Raw genomic sequence first — 16,853 nt, 5'->3', positions numbered from 1 at the left:
ATGCTAGAATCAGAGATAATATGCTGCTTTTGCCTTCTCTGCTTCCTGCTCGGCAAGCTGAGGAAAGGTCTGGAGGACAGGAGTTATCTCCTTGTTCTTCCTTGTGTCTGCCACCCAAGAGAAGGCCTTGCAGCAGTTTTACTCTTAAGTTCTGGTGCGGAGTGCAGTCCTGCTTGCTGTGCAGCTGCACTGTGCGTGCTGAGGTTGGCAACAAGAAACGCAGTGATTCTGACAAATGTTGCTGTAGCTCTTGCAATAACTTCAGTGAAATATAGAATGTGTAGGCCCTTAACTGATTTAATAAGGAATATAGTATTGGATAACTCTGAAATTTGCTAAGTTTATATAACAAACTTCTAAAAGAGCATTAGTAAACCATGCTTGTATAGCCCCTTTTTGGCTTTAGCTGTGACTAGAGAGAAATACGATCAATAGAAGATGCTGGAGGTTAAAAAGATCAGAGAGCACTGGGACACTCTAGAAGTAAAGGTTAATAACTTGATTGGCAGCAAAGAAAATAATGAAATCTGTCTACCATGCTGCGGTGAGCTGACCTTGGATTGCAGCCAGATGCTGACCCAGTCGCTCACTTCCCCCTCCTAAACAGGACAGGGGAAGAAAATGGGATGAAAACACTTGCAGGTTGAGGTAAAGACAGGTCACTTGCCAGTTACTGTCATGGGCAAAACAGGCTTGACTTGGGGGAAGTGAATTTAACTAATTACCAGTTAAAATGGATTCGGATGGGGGGAAAAATAACCAAAAATTAACCACTGCCTTCCCCTGCTGAGCGTTTCTGCCGGGCCCCGTTTCACTCCTTGCCCCGGACCTCTCCACCTTGCCCTTCCGCTCCCACCCTCACGGTGGTGCGTGGGCGGCGGGGGCTCCAGCCGGGGCCTCACACCGCGTTTCACCTGTAGCCGTGAGAGCTCCTGTCCGCAGGCAGCCGTTCCTCTCAGGAAGTATTTACTGGTCCCAGCCGTGGTTCAGAGAGGGGTTTAGTGATGGTCTTTTTCAGACTGTTCCGCTGGTCACAGGGACCCTTTGGCTGTTCCCTCCGCGATAGCCGCCTCAAAAGAAGAAAAGGCTGTGCAACGCTGCCACCTGAGGAAGAGACCCTGTGGAAGTTGCACATCACCCAGGAGAGCCGATTGAATTCCTCACTGACCAGAGGTAAGATGGGAGATGTGCACGCTTACAGGGATGGAAAGATGTTTTAGGTGTGGAAACAGGTGCTTTGATGCAAAGGTGAGCTGTGTAACTGCTCAGGCCAAAAATCCTTTGGTTGTGGTGGTGGTGGTGTTGGCAGTACAAGTACGTAATGGACTAAGAGAGGGTCAAAAGTCAGGGCAGGCAAAGAAACACAAAATAAAAGCAGGATTTAGTGTTATTCATGTGTTTGTAATGTTTGGGATTGACAGTATGGTAGAGCTCTCTTGGGCTGGGTTTTTTTGTTGTTGGATTTTGGTGGGTTTTGTTTGTTTTGGTGTGGGTTTTGGGGTTTTTTGTTCGTTTGTTGTTGTTAGTTTTGGTTTGTTGGTTTTGTTTGTTTGTTTTGTTTTAAGTTGTCATTTCAGGTGCTTAAAATCTTCATATAATTTTCCTGAAGCTTTTGAGGTAAAATTTAAAGAGCAAAGCTGGTATCTAGCATGGAAGAATCCACAGTTACAAGTGACTGAGAAGGTTTTAACAGTATAAACTGTACAGCCTTGTTAATGCCACATTCAATTTAAATCTTTAATTGTTGTTAGATGACTTTTGAAGTATGAGTCTTTGTGCCTTGTGTTTGGGTTTTAATGGCGGGCAGGGCTGAGGGAAGCTGGTGACCTCCATCTTGTGGGCTTTTTGCCCTCGTATCTCTGTAGCTGTCTCTTAGCAAAAGCGGGCTTGTTGTCTGCTCTAGCAGCACAGCATCGGCTGAGGAAGGGTACTGGTGTAGTCCAGGGCTAGACCAGCGGTGCTTGTGTGCCTGGCATAGGGTCTTGTCCTCTCTGAGCCCTCTCCAGCTCTAGAGTGACTTGAACTTTGTTTGAAGAAATAATGTAGCTGATGAAAAAAAAAGATTTTAAGTAGGCATATACTGTAAGATAGATCTCAATAGTAATAGTAGATAATGGCTAATAAATTCAATGCTTTTCCATGAGTGGCAAAGTAAGCAGAAAATGAGATCTCAAATGAGATCAGCTTGCATCTGAGCTATTGACAGAGTAGCTAGTACATTGTGGCTTCCTACAGATCTGCTTTTTGTAACATTTGTGAAGGCGTGGAACTAAATCTTTGTTTTGAAAGACTAATACTAGCTACAGCTTAGGAAGAAAGAGGTGTTTGCAGGTAAATGGCATCTGGTAAACTGAGTATGTATCTCTAAGATGTTAAAATTTTATAAAAGGTGATTGAAATGAGGATAATTTCTGTCTGGTACTTGGCTTTGCTCAAATTAGATTAACAGTTGGACTGAAGTTGTGAGAATGTTTAAAGTTTTTTTTTCTCTTTCTTTGTGCTGTATTGAAACCATTTGTACCTGTAACTGAAGTAGAGTTGATTGGTAGGCGAGCTCTACAGGAGGTAAATGCAGCCTGGACTGAAATATGCCGTTGTAGCAATTAGGTCTAAATCCTGTTTCTACCAGAAGGCCTCCATTACCATATTATGATTTGATGCTCTTTCTTAGTTTGCCAGAGAATTGGTTAATAGGTGTCTGTTAACAGCAGCAAGAACTCCAAAGCTGGAATTAAAGAAGGTAAAAATAGTATAAAGGAAAAGCCTGTAGAACTGCATTTATGTTTTGCTCTTTTATTTTTCCACGTTACTTGAAACAATGTTCAATAGCACTGTATCTTATTTTTTACAACAAAATAATTTCATGTATTAATTTCCTGCTTATAACTGAAAACGTCATATGACAGTCACTAAATGTCAGCACCTAAATCTTCATAATACTGTTGTTCTGTAATGCAGTTTTCTTTTGTCTGGGACCGTGGTTAGAGATTTCAGTCTGTTGTCAACATTGTCTCTTTTTCTTTTTTCTCCTTTTTTTTTCTTTTTTTTGCCAGTGCAAAATATTTTTAAGGGAGGATAAACATTTACAGTGTATTGGTAGCAAGGCTATGGTTGTAACATGAGGGAGGAGTAACATTTACATTGTATTGGTAGCAAGGCCATGATAACATGAAACAAAGAGTGTTCATTGATGAACATTGGTTTTCATCTATTAACTAAATACAAAAGTTTTACTTTTCTCATACATGGTTTCTGTTTGCTTTATGAAACTAACAGACTCAGATGTATCAACCCCAAAACAACTATATTTTTATTTAGTGGTAGGCATTTGGGGTTTTTAAGCTTTTTTTTCCAGGTGATAAATTGAACTACCTTTATCATTTTGATACATATTATAGACCTTTAAAAATTCAGATAATTCTAAACAGTTTGTTAGGGTCAGAAATTCAGATATCCATTAAGCTTCTTGAAGAAAGGTAAAAAAAGTAATAAAAATCCACCCCTGAATATATTTTAATGTAAGTAAATTCTTGAACATGGTATTTTTATACAAAGATATATTTTAATCATAAATGCAGTTCTATTCTTCAGTCAAATATTATGACAAATATAGGACATAAAACCATTTTATTGTAATGGTTAAAACACAACTTCTCAACCTTCTTTATAGAAAAAAAAAGAAACACAGCCCCCCCAACCCCCAAAATAAAATAAAATTCAAAATAAAAAACAAACCCAAAACAAACAGAAATTCAAACCCCCCCGAACTCCAGAGGTCTGTATCCTCAGCTGTTATAAAGCAGCACAGCATCTTTGAAGTCACAGACGCTTGGCTGCTGAGAATCCAGCCCTGGAGATATAGTGCACAACAGCAGTCTGATGGAAGATGCATTTAGCCACAGGAGTTCCAAGCACTCCAGCTGAGCAGGTTCAGACAAGTGCATTTCAGCCCACCAGCATATTGCAAATGGTGTGCTGGTTATATGGATTAAACTTTTGATGACATTTTTCATAACAAGAACAGCAGAAACAATAGGAGCTTTGGAAACAAGGATAGACTATTTAAATAGATGATAGTAAAAATCTTAACACTACTAGGTAGACTAGTGTTAAATAAAAACTGTCTGCAGCTTTATAATAAATTAAAAATAACCTTTGGGTTTGAGTCTGATGCAGTATCTAGGGAGAAGAGATATAATTCAATGTTTGGATATTTAGAGCTACTAGAGTGCATTTCAAAGTACTGCAGTGGTATGAAATTAAACCCTTCAACATAAATTAACAGTGATCTTTGTAAAATCGTAGATTGATGGTAAGTGATTATCCTGGGTCATAGTCAGTGAAGCATTGATAGACCAGGTCAATTGAATGTGGTGTTCATTTTCTGTGGAGGCATTTTAGCATACACTGGGCATAATTTCACACTGGCACTTGTTACTGGATGAGTAATAAGTTGGGCCACAAAACTCCTTCGAAACATGAAAAACTGAAGTTATAGTTCAATAAAAATAAAGTGCTTTAAATGAGCATTTGTTGTTTACTACATTGTCTCATTTCATGGTAGACATCAAAACCAATCCAATTAAATATGACAGTGCTCTAGAGTGAGTAAAACTAAGCCTGTTACTTACTGTAGTCAGTATTTCCATGTGTTTTCTTGTCTTGATGTTAGACTTAGTTTACTATGGAATTGGAGAAGAAGCTTATAGTACAGGTTGAACTTGCACAGATACAAAGATCACCATAAATATTATCTATGCGAATGTAAGAAGGAGGAAGTAAAAGGAGCGATCTGGAAACAGTTCATATCCAGTGTACGTAGCCAGTTTGCCTGAAATACACTGTTCAGTTTTGTAAGATAGGGAGTGTTGCTGGAAAAGTATAAAAGTCTGAGAATTTGTTCCAAGTTCATTGAGTGATAGCTGCTATAATATGGATGCTTCTTCCATGGCTTCAATCCACCTAAAAAAGGCAGGAAAGAAAGAATGATACATATAAAATTATATGCATTACAGAGAAAATACATATTTTAAGGAAAACATTCCTATATTTAATATTTATATTAAATATATTTAATAGAAGTAATTATATTTTAATTATTTAAATATAAGTATTAAATATAAGTTTTATATAAATTTTATATAAATAAGTCTTTTTATATTCAAACAATATGTGTTTTAAGAAAGTAAAGCCGGAAAAGGACTGGATCTCCTATTGCAGCTCTAATGAGAAGTTACAGTTTTGTTATTAAAGCAGGGAACTGGGTACTGGAACACAAGAGTCCCAGTACAATCTTTACCAGTAATTTATTGTAAAATCACAAAGATAGTACAAGTGCTGTCTTACAATAGGAAAGGTGAAACCACTGAAGTATGTTTAAAAGCAAGAAAACCCCACAACTCTCATAGACTCTCACTTCCTTCCCTGTGTGTCTTGGGGTGCTAGCATTTTTATTACTAATGTTATAATAACTTTTATTGTGTGGAAGCAGTAGCATTAGAATGGGAAATCTAAACCATTATTTGTTGATGAGGAAACTAAGAGATGGATAAATAGAACAGATAGAGAAGTTTATGTAAGTAACCATATGTGGTGAGCTTCTAGGCATAACTCTTGAGACTAAGCCTCCTCTTTACCTATACCAAGGATCAAATTCTCCTTCCTGAAGGAAATGAAAAACACCAGGTGGGTTTTTAATGTCACCCATGCCAGTCACGTGACTGGACTTAATCAGCACTCTGAAAGCTGTTTGTTTCATCTTACGAAAGCCTTCTAAAGTGAAGGAGAGGGAAGAGCTTTTGGACCCGTGCACTGGCTTCCACTAGTGTGGAAGTCTACCCCCGTACCTTTGTGCTGAATTGTTATCCTCTGCTCGAAAGCTATAAAAGAGAGTCTGCTTGTGGTAGAGATGGAAAACTGTATCCGTATTTCCTTCCTCCTTTTCTGGGGTGATGGTGAAACCCAGCAAAGGCAAACTTTCTGTGGCAACTTTGTCCTAAAAGCAAACAAGAAGTGAACCAAAATTCAGAGAAGGCTTGTAACAGTCTGAGGGCTCTTTCTGAAAACAAATAAGGATACAACCCCTCTCTGACATGGCTGCAAAAGCAGTAGTGTGAATCTTCTGCTGGACTTGTGGCTCTTGCCTAACCAGGAGCAGTGTGTGTGTGCTGCATGGGTTTATCTAGTCTTGGTCCTGAACTCGAATGCTGCCTCTGAAAGTCCAGTTCTTTGTGATCATCCGTATGACCATGAAGGCCAAATTAGCCATTACTTTAATCACGTTGACATAATGGTCCAGGAGGTGAACTAGAGGTTACTGAGAGTATGGGACAGGACAGCAACAGTTCTGACAGTCTGAAACCCACGTGCAGTTAGGTTCCTTTTAACCGTTCTTACTGTAAGCACAAATCATAGTCTTTTTGGTACCTTGTCATTTCCTTTCATAGCACTGGCAACTTTTTTAGAGATCTGCGCTGTCTCTGACAGCATACTGGCTTTTCCAAAATGCTGCTTTGAAATTTCTGAGCTGGTAATGCAATTAACTTGCTCCCAAGAAACATCCATTAATTTTGCTTGCCAGACACTGCTGTGTACAAGGTAAAGAAAACAATAATACTTACTCAAACTGCAGTCTAGCTGTTACTGACAGCTGCAGGTTTGGTCACTGTATTTAGCTTTTAGAAGCTAAATGGCAAACTGGGAATATAAAGTGTAATGAAGCGTCTATTGCTTTTTCCCTACTGTTGAACCAGAAATTGTCACTCTTAAGGTTAGCAGAGGTAAGAGAAATGAATTACAGTTTTTGATGCTAATGGTCTTAATTGCTTATTTAAAGGGGATAATATTGTTTCATGCAACTGTCACAATGGTAATGGAAGTGTAAATAAATAATGTTTGCAAAGTATTTTGAAGGCTTAAAGTACCAAATATTGCTGCTACAGCAGTTCTTGCATTCTGTGTCTTTTGTTCAGCACAGTGAATTTTTATGCTTCTGTTTATGAAATCTGCCAGTTATCATCAGACTTTATATTATACTTCCTTGAAGTTTATTTGTTTTGCAGCTCTTCACAAAGGAGAAGAAATTAAGAAAAGGGACTGGGAGGAGAAAAAATACATAAAAATGATCTAGCTAATATCCAGCCTCATTAGCTGTAAGGAAGAGCCTACAGGTCAATACACAAGGCATTACTCTCACCTCTGCAGACTGCTTCCTATCTTTCCCTGTTGGTACTAGTAGGGCAAATATGTTCTGGTTTTAGTTGCAGAGCTACAAGATTCTCTTCCCCACCAGAAATGGATCATAGCACCATCTATTTTCAAAATATGTGGGAGTTACTAGGTAACCAGAGAATGTGGAAGGACCTTGAAGTCTTTAGGTGTAAATATGTAGACGAAGGTTCACTCTTTATAGTAGCATAAAGAGCAAGAAGTCAAATAATGAAGAGCAGTTTGTGAGGAGGGTTGCCAAGGTCCAGCTGGACTGCACCCTGGAGACTCAGTCTGTTAGCACCAGGGCTCAGAAGCCATGTAGTTGTGACAACTGCCATTTATACCTTTCACATTTATTTGTGCTGCCTGCAGGGAGTAAAGAAGAGAACACAGGAAACCATTGTCAGATTGCACAGTACCTCATTTGCTATGTAGGTGTAGAGGACTTTGCCTTTGATAACAAACCAGCGTTTCTTCCATTGTCTTTTGCCTCTCTTAGATCTGCTGAGGTAACCGCTGATGGTAGCTCCCTCTTCTGAGGCTGCCACCTGGAGCATCATAGGAGAAATTAGGATTTATAACAGCAAAAGCTTTTCCCCTCCCAATTATGAGTGTTTGCCTCACACCAGACAACCAGGTCTATGTCTGTTAAATCATAAGTAGACCATTAAAAATACTGAGACAGAAAAGATGCAAGCATGGTATTACAGATCCTTTTAACTGTTTAAAGATTTCTGGTTAAACTTACTTCTTGGTAACTCTGATGGAAAATATGCAGTCAAGTTACTATTGAGTTCAGCAAGTTTACAGCTATGTTCTGAGGGGCCAAACTTGTCCCCTTTCTTAGTCCTGGTTGTTTTGGTTTTTTCTTGTTTTGTTTTTGTTTTTTTGTAGTGAAAGTACCTGCTTCCAAAAGGGGATTACAGTCTTGTAGTTGAACACTTTCAAAGATGTGGGCTTATCTAGGACATTGCAATGGTTTTACATCAGTTTACGTTAGTCACTTGACTATGACTTGGTTTCATTTGTGAAATAATATTTCTGAGAAGAGTTAACTCTCTCAGAAGTGAGATCTAAGCACTTAATGTTCTTAAAGATCCTGTTTTTGAGTAGATGGGACTATACACACACACGCAATGCAGTGTACGTCGTTAGTTACAGTAGTAAACTGCAATAGTATTGGATTTAGAAACAACATACAGAGAGTCAAAACCAGCTTTTGCAGCACTGTCAGAAGAGAAGACTGGAGCAGGGTAGGAGAAATCAGGAAGCATGTGTTTAGCAGCAGAACAGAAATGTTCCAAGACCTGGGTAAAGCAAGCTGGAAAAAGTTGTGGGGCGATGCCACTGTGAGACAGTTCCTGCTGCTAGACACATGCTGCCTCCTTGGAAACAGAGAAGCAATGCTTTAATGCCCATTCTTTCAGTATTCCATTAGTGTGTCTGTACTACATGCTTGTATCCTTGGCTCAGTTTCACCTCAGCACAAACAAACCTCAAGAAATTCTAGTGCCTGAGCTGTATAATGAGTTCAGCAAGATATTTGCCACCCTCTTCTCTTTGATACAACAACAAATACCTGCTGGTAGCTACCTAGACTATATCAAGGTGATTGGCACCTTGTTCCTGAATAGCTGGGAAAACACTATTGTGAAAAACAGAATAAAAGTAATTGCATGATGAAAGTAGACCAGGGCATGGGCTGAGACCACTGCACACAGAACAGATTATGGACAGAGCTGCTGAACTACAAGCACAGAGTTTTCTACAGTTCCTTGCCTTTCTCAGGCTGCCTGGTCCTACCTCCATAAGAGCTGAAGGAATTTTCTTCTGTTTCTTAAAAGATGAATAATGCATATTGTGGAAGACAGAGGAGAAGGCACTGCTTGAACACCTGGATGAAGTTGGAGGGAAGCTCACACTCAGTGGCCGCTCTGCAAGGTTGAGAAAATTCAGAAAGGGAAGGGAGAAATGGATGAATTGGTACATATCGGATTAGGGCTAAGAAACACACGCTAATGCAAGCGACTAAGGAAAATGCAAATGTTACTCCATACCTAGTTTTTATCTTAGCTTTTCTTTCAAATTGCCCCTTTAAGTATGATTACCTGGGTAGATTTTGTGTCACCCTAGGTTAATGGTAATGATCTGCAGCTACTTGAATGAAGCCTGCAAGAAAGCTAACAAAACACATCTTGTTTTCTTCTAATTTAAAATTAGCTTTAAGCAAATGGCTTTTCCATCTGTCTCTGCTCTGTAACACCTTTGCAGGATTGATTCACTAATGGGACATTTTTTCTGTATGAACTATTCTCTTTGAGTTCTGCATGGGAGAGAGCTATCCTGGCAATCTCCATCAGTCCCACTTCTCTGAGTTCTTATCTTCATGATCTCACTTTGGCAGTGCACGCTATTTGGAAGCTCTTAGTAAAGCACAATGTTGTTTTAGCACAAATCTGAGTTATCACTTCTTGGACACACAGTGGCTTGGGGATGCTTTTTTGGCTGTTGTGACAATATGTGTTCACATGTTTGCCTAGCTAGTGGTGAATTTCTTAAATCATGATAGAGAAACAAGTTCATCTGTCTCCTCCACCTTTTTATCCTTGCCAGTATAATGTGCCTACTTTTAGAGACTCTACATGAATAGCTGTGCAAGAATGTTATTTCATGTTTGGTCTCTGTTCATATATATATAACCCATGCTCCCCCTTTTATCTTTGATTTGGATGTGTATTTAAATTGGAGAAGGGATGTGTATAGTAGGACAATAATATGGAGTTACAGGTAGGCAGTAACTCTTCTGCTTTGAATTTATGCTTTCATCTGTAGACAGATCAACTCGCCATGTGGAAAGCACTTAGTGACTCTGCAGTTTACTTCAGCATTTCTTTTTATAAAAGCTACTACATGGATGAGGACAGTGAGCAACTGTAAAGCCATTGTTTTATTTAAATGGATAATTCATTAGAAATTATGGAGAAAAGTTACCGCCTATAATTACATCACAGAATAGAACAGCTCAGTTGGAAGGAACCTCAGGGCTTCCCAAAAGTTAAAGGATGTTATTAAGGGCATTGTCCTAATGCTTCATAAATGTTGACAGGCATGGTGCATTGACCACCTCTCTAGAAAGCCTGTTCCAGTGTTTGACCACCCTCTGGGTCAAGAAATGTTTCCTCATGTCAAGTCAGGACCTCCCCTGACAAAGCTTTGAATCATTTGCATGTGTTCTGTCACTGGATGTCAGGGAAGAGAGATCAGCAGCTCTGTCTCTATTTTACCTGCTTAGGAAGCTATGGAGAGCAATGAGGTCACCCCTCAGCCTCCTTTTTTCCAAACTAGACAAACCCTGTGCCCTCAGCAGCTCCTTACAGGACATAGTTTTTATTGTTGTTCTGGTTCATCAAAGGCCCTCAGAGAACCTGCCTTGCTAAAACAGTTTTAGCTGTCATGCAGCCTGGCACTCATGGGACCTCAATACACATGCCTTGTGCTTGAACAGAACATGGTAGGCAGATCCTAAAGCCTCCCCATCATACAGACAGGAAATTGTGTCAGTTTTGCCGAGAACGAAGGAATCTTACCTCTTTTCTTAAGTTCCCCATAGCAGCTATCACAGACTTTGGCTGCTTGATCTTTGAGGTACTTCATAGGGTACTTGTTTCTTGAACAGTTTCGACATACAATCTGTTCCAGCAAGGAGAGATGCACATAAATATAATTTAAATGGATATATATGCAGGTACAAACAAATCCTCTGAGGTGGTTGGGAGAGGAAGATGGATAGGGGACCACGTATGACTCTCTCCTAAAAATGTGGCAATTGGGGTAAGTCTGTTGACTGGAATGTGATTGTTGTAGATGTGTGCTGTTATAAACCAAGCAGAATTGATCACTGTATTTGGCTGCACATCATTGCTGTACACCTCTTCCCAGGAACTTACGCCTTCCGTACTAGCGAATCACAGAAAGACCACTTTAATATTACTTCTGGTTTCATAGGTTTGTTAATAATATTTGTGTTTTAAGCAAGGTTGCACATTCCCGCTGTCCCTATGTAGGTACAGGTTAATTTTTCTCTGTGGAATTAGAAAAAAGATTAAAAAAATACAGCCATGGCTTAAAACAGGACTGCAGGTTTATGTGTAGGAACAAATCCCTAAGAGTCAGTGATAAAGGGACAAAACCAAGAAAGCTTATAGATCCTCTTGGCTTCAGAACAAAAGGCAGCAGCTCTTCAATGGAGCATAAAGGAAACTTCTCTTTGGTCACTGATCAAACCATGCTCCGCTGCTGAGTTTTTTCACTCTCCTTGGAAGAGAATTTTACTAGCTGCTATTAGGGCCAGGACATGGACTAGATATGCTACTGCTCTGGTCCAGAACAGAGCTTGTATTTTTAGTGCGTTGCTTCACTGTCTCTAGAGCTAGCTGCGTATAAGATATAATGGCTGGACTCGGCAGCCTTCAACTACTGGCCTTTAGGGGTTAATTTGACCCTCAAAGGAAGGTTGCTGTTGTTCCTACTAAGGTAATTGGAAACCTGATTTAGCAAAGCACTAACAAGTTCTGTGAGAAAGCAAATTCTGGTCTTGATGTTGCTACAAGTTTGCAGCAGTTACAGAACGGCAGCCAGTGTCCTAGAGGTGTGCATAAAGCCTCCTTGAGAAGCTTGTACAGCTCTTACCTTCCCACATGCATGGCAGTGATGTCGTCTCAAAGTGAGGGTAAAGTCGCAGCCACAGTTCATGCACATCATGACATGGGACACAGGTACCAGAGTGGGAGGCCTCTCACCCAAGGGTATTCCAAGCCTTTCCCTTAGCTTAAAATCAAACAAGAACAAATGAAGCATCTACACTTACAAAGTCCACATAGTCAACCCTGCTCCATCACATGCAATTCTCTCATTTTTGTCTACCTTTACCTGCTAAGATCCCTAAATTTTCTAATTCCTAATGCACCTTGTAAGTGAGAGCTGCTTCAGCACTGAAAGAGTGTGGCCCGTCAGTTCATGGTGCTGTATAGCCAGAGTCACAAAAGGTAAAAATCCACATAAATCTATTACTGGCCAGGCACTGGCACTTCCACATCAGGCAAGGATCTGAGTCATTATTTATACAAATGCCAGGTAAGAATGTGAGTTAAAGCCACCTTTTTATTAGCAGCTTTTGAAGTAATATCCATAAAAAGCTCTCAGCTTTCAGTCAGAAAGGGCCTTTGAAGGTCGTTTAGTCCAAGCCCCCTTTCAGGCGGGGCCACCTAGAGCCAGTTGGCCGGGACCATATCTAGCACTTTTGAATATCTCCAAGGATGGAGACTCCACAATCTCCCTGGGGAACCTGTGCCAACCCTCGGTCACCTTTGGAGTGAAAAAGTGTATCCTGATGTTTGAGGGAACGTCCCATCTTTCACTTCGGGCCCATTGCCTCTAGTCCTGTCACTGGGCACCACTGAGAAGAGCCTGACTCCATCTTCTTTGTAGCCTCCCTTCAGGTATCTGTACACATTGATGTGATCCCCCTGAACCTTCCCTTCTCTAGGCTGAACAGCCCCAGCTCTCAGCCTTTCCTCAAGATGGCTGATGAAGAGATGCTTCATTCCCTTAATCATCTCTCTGACCCTTTGTTGAATTCTTTCCAAGGTTTCCATGTCTCTCTCATACTGAGAAGCTCACCACTGAATGCAGTACTCCAGCTGTGGTCTCGTCAGCACTCTTTTTAACTTAGTTAATTTTATTTAGTAAAACTGGGGTTCTACATAACCTAAAATAGCATTTTTACTATTTGTCAGATGCATTTTTAGTGTCCTTAACTGGGAGTAGTACAACTGAAATTGATGACATATCAGTCATATATATGAATTGTGCTGGTGCAATTAGACTGTTGCTGGTGGGTTTTGCAGTGGCTACTGTGTGTATGACGTTAGTGTAACTACTGAGTAGGTTTGTTTTCTTAACATTTAAAACGTTTATAGGCATTTTTAGTTCATCCAAACTAATTACCCTTTAGGACAAAATAATCTTCCTCCAAAACTCCTATTTAAGGAAAGCCCACAGAGTATACAGTGTGATTAACATTTCACTGGTGACCCATGAGCGTTGTTGTTTAAGTCTGGCATACTGGTCTAAATGAAGTTATTAAGAACATCTTGCCACTAGGAACTCTGCATTTTATAACCCTCCTCCTTTCCTCTCTCTGTCTTTCTCATCCCTCTTTGCCTTTCCAGCATTGAAAGACTTAGCCTCCTTTTACCTCCACGCTGCTGTGAAAAGTGGAAGCGTTGTGAGCTTTGTAGTCATCTGGGATGTGTCTGCTTATGCAGCTGTACCAGTCATCCCTTTCCGAGCAAGAGCTGTGGAATGAAATACAGCAGACCAGTCAATGCTATGCACAGCAGGGACTGAAACAGGGAGTTTTTGGATCAGAGGAGAAAAGTTTTGCTTTATGAATGTTTGTTTTCCCTCACTACTGCATTTAACTGGTCATTTTCTGACCAGAAACAAAATTAACTGTTTGACACATTCAGCAGAATGATTAGTGTAGACCCATGGTTAGGACTGTCACTGAGAAGAAACTAAATGCCCAGATTTTTTTTCCAAGTAGTCTCTGACTTTACTATAAGCTGCTCAATCCTGGATCACATAGGATTACATGAAATGTCCTTTTTTTTTTTTTTTTTTTACAATGTCTGCCCTAGATTTTAGACACTCAAGGCATGTATTGTTGGCATGGGTTGCTCAAAGTTTATGCTCATCTCTACAGTGGGATGCTCAGATGATATTCATGTTGGGAAATACAGAAGTTATGGTGGAGATGTGAATGTTTTCATTTTCCTCTGGCTCCATCACAGACAATCTCCAGTCTCGTGGCAAGAGGCCAGGACAACAATTTGGGGAGGGAGTTCTGCACTCTCCCTCTGCTGTTCTGCATGGAGGCCAGTAGTTCTCCAGACTGGCCCCTAGATGCCCCCTTTGCACAAGGCAAAACAAGTGATCACATTGTACTTCCGTATCAATCCAGCTGTCCCCCAAAAAAGAAGCAGGGCTCTTACGGTGCCTGTTACTTCCCAGATGCTTTTGTTCTGTTACAGCCATAAGCTGTCCTGCCTGCATTAGCTGTTTTTCCTGCTGTGACTTCAAACTGTATGCTTCCTGTCCACCTGATACTGTGCACTTTAGCTGTTCCCAGCATCAGTCACGGAGGCAATGCATTTCAGCATGGTCTCCCCACCCTAAGCCATGCCAGCCACTCACATTAAAGCTACCTACTAGACTTTGTTGTAAAAATGAGCAGTGGCATAATTGCCAGCTGCTGTTCAGCTGGGATTTCCTCACACTGTCCTCATGAAGGCACCAAACCCGACATCTGAGAACAATTTGCCTGTTGTGGTCTTAAAAAAAAACCGGGAGATGGGGGTGGGGACATGTGACACAAAAAAGAGAGGAAATGCCAGATTTATCGAGGATCTCTGACTCAGCATCCCTCTGTACTTCGAGCATAAGCCCTTGTCTGAAAAACACCAGCCTCTGTAAATTTCAAGAAGCCTGGAACAGAAACTCTGAGCCAGTGTAACTACTGCATATAGGCTAACCTCTGCAAGCCACAACCCTGTGTTACAGGAGATATCCCTGGCAAGAGCCGCACTACTAGTCAGTCATCTTTACTACCAAAAGTCCTGTCAAATTACCCTTTCTAAGAAATCTGAAGATGTCTCTATTTTCCAGACAAATCGTGTTTGCAGCCTGGAAAACACTAAAAGAAGTTTTGGCTTTAACCTTTTTCTTGCTGATTCCTTTTTGGAAATTCTCTTCACTTGAGAATGAAGGTATGATTTACAAAATATGATTTAAAAACCCTAAAGGAAATCATGGCCAATATAGTGCTGTAAATTAAAACCTCTTTGGGAAAGACAGGTAAAAGGGACAATCTGGTATTAAATGTCTGATACCTAACTGGCCCCTTTAGCCTCTTCTCCACTTCCTTAAACATCTCTAGGCATAGGTTATTAGTGTCTAAATGTGGGAATAACACCTGTCTGCTGGTGAGTAAGATAAATTATCTCAATTGGCACCAGCCAGCCTGTTCTTAATCAGCTATTTCTCTGCTTGCATGAAGGCTCAAAGGGATTTTTACTTAACCTCTGATGCTCAGAGAAGCTCAGACCTTGATTCACCATTGCAACATTGGTTCCTTCTGTGACTTTTGGGCTGCATCTTTTGTGCTGAGCTATCATATCTCTGTTGGCTCATATATTCTTCCTTAAGCAAATAGAGGGTCAAATTGTCACTGCAGTCTCCTGGACAGTAGGTGACATCCATGGAACACAGAAACCGGACTGGGATGGGATTTTGTTGCCATGCTATCACTGTCATTCTGTTCCTTTTGATGAGTTGTAGCAGGCCAAGGATGTTGTGCAGTGGGGTTAGGAAGAGCATGCTGTCCCACTGGTGTCTCACCAGTGCTGCCAGCCAGTACAGAAAGAGAGGAAAAAAATGTTCTTGGGTGACTTTTACAGCAGTTTGGTCCCAGAATGAGCAGTACAAGGAAGAAAAAGGGGCTCTATCTGCTCTGGTAAGAGCCAGTCTCTGTCTGGCCCTTATCAGAAGGGCAGCCTTAGTCTCAGGCCCTGATTCTGTCTGCTACCAAAGAAACACAGCTCATAGTGGCCCTTGGCCTAAACATACTTTGTTTAGGCTTACTAAGCAGAGGCTTGATATGAGTACAAAAGGCCAAGAAACAACACTTCAAGCAGAACATCCCAAGCTTCTCACTAGGGATGCCAACCTCAGCTGTCCTGAATAAATGGAACATGCAGCAGTTATTTCCCTTCTCCAGTGCAGAAGGATTGTACATAATCCTGCTTTTGTAACTGACAGCAGGTACTTCAGAAGTCCTGTGTATGTTCTGAGGGGTTTGATGAGCATGCAGCTCTAAGAAAATCTCAGACATCTTCTCGTTTGCTGGTTATAAAAGGAAATGAATACAAAGGCTTTGTCAGGTATCTGAGCACTGCCCACAGGTGGCAAGTGCTCTGGGAAACCTGAGAGCTCCAAATTCTGATTCTGAGTAATAAGTACCCTCCCTGCCTTTCTATTGCACTGTGTAATTCAGGGAAGTCTGTTGTGGTTCCAGCCATGCTGTAACTGGAGACTGATGGTGGACAAGTCAGTACTTAAAAGTAGTGAAGACTTAATTTTAGTATCACTGCTAGTATTTTATAGTGAACTACACCTGAAAATCAAGTCAACCACCCTTCTGCTATAGCTTTAAGTAAATTGGCATGATAATTTTGAGCTAGAAGCATGAAAAAATACAGTACACTGCTATATTCCAGTCAGAAGCTGACCTACAATTTCTTTCTGACATTAGCTTATGATTCCTGGCCAGGGATCCTGACTCCCAGTTGCAATCAGTATGGGCACTACACAAACTCATTAGTGGAATTCCTTTTGAGGAACCCATGAGGTTGCCAGTAAGGTTAAGTTTGGCTTTGTCATTGAAGCACAATTAAATGCTTTTATATCTGTTGCATGGTATTACTTAATAACTGTTTTTGCCAGCAGTTTTGCAACCCTAGTGATACGAGGTAACAAGTGAACCTTATAAAAAGGAGATAAAACGTAGTCTCAATGTCACAGGG

At 40.7% G+C, this 16,853-nt stretch overlaps 1 protein-coding gene across 3 annotated transcripts in view; it reads right to left on the bottom strand.

Annotated features, from left to right (window-relative positions):
* Positions 1-3,014: 3,014 nt before the first annotated feature.
* The window catches only part of FGD5 (FYVE, RhoGEF and PH domain containing 5), a 91,762-nt gene continuing 77,923 nt past the window's right edge, over positions 3,015-16,853 (bottom strand). For all 3 annotated transcript variants that reach the window (XM_062635915.1, XM_062635925.1, XM_062635936.1), the window contains exons 15-21: positions 13,466-13,565; positions 11,899-12,036; positions 10,797-10,899; positions 9,013-9,143; positions 7,629-7,757; positions 5,847-5,995; positions 3,015-4,962 (exon numbers count right to left, since the gene is read on the bottom strand). In XM_062635915.1, coding sequence (XP_062491899.1) covers positions 4,926-4,962; positions 5,847-5,995; positions 7,629-7,757; positions 9,013-9,143; positions 10,797-10,899; positions 11,899-12,036; positions 13,466-13,565 — 787 coding nt within the window. In that variant the 3' untranslated portion in view covers positions 3,015-4,925. The remainder of the gene's footprint in view (positions 4,963-5,846; positions 5,996-7,628; positions 7,758-9,012; positions 9,144-10,796; positions 10,900-11,898; positions 12,037-13,465; positions 13,566-16,853) is intronic.

This window comes from Pezoporus occidentalis, unplaced genomic scaffold, assembly GCF_034315485.1.
Source record: "Pezoporus occidentalis ecotype Australia unplaced genomic scaffold, CSIRO_AGI_Poc_V1 ctg114, whole genome shotgun sequence".
NCBI lineage: Eukaryota > Metazoa > Chordata > Aves > Psittaciformes > Psittacidae > Pezoporus > Pezoporus occidentalis.
The sequence above is the reverse complement of the archived record's forward strand: the minus strand, read 5'-3'. Positions and strand labels throughout refer to the sequence as shown.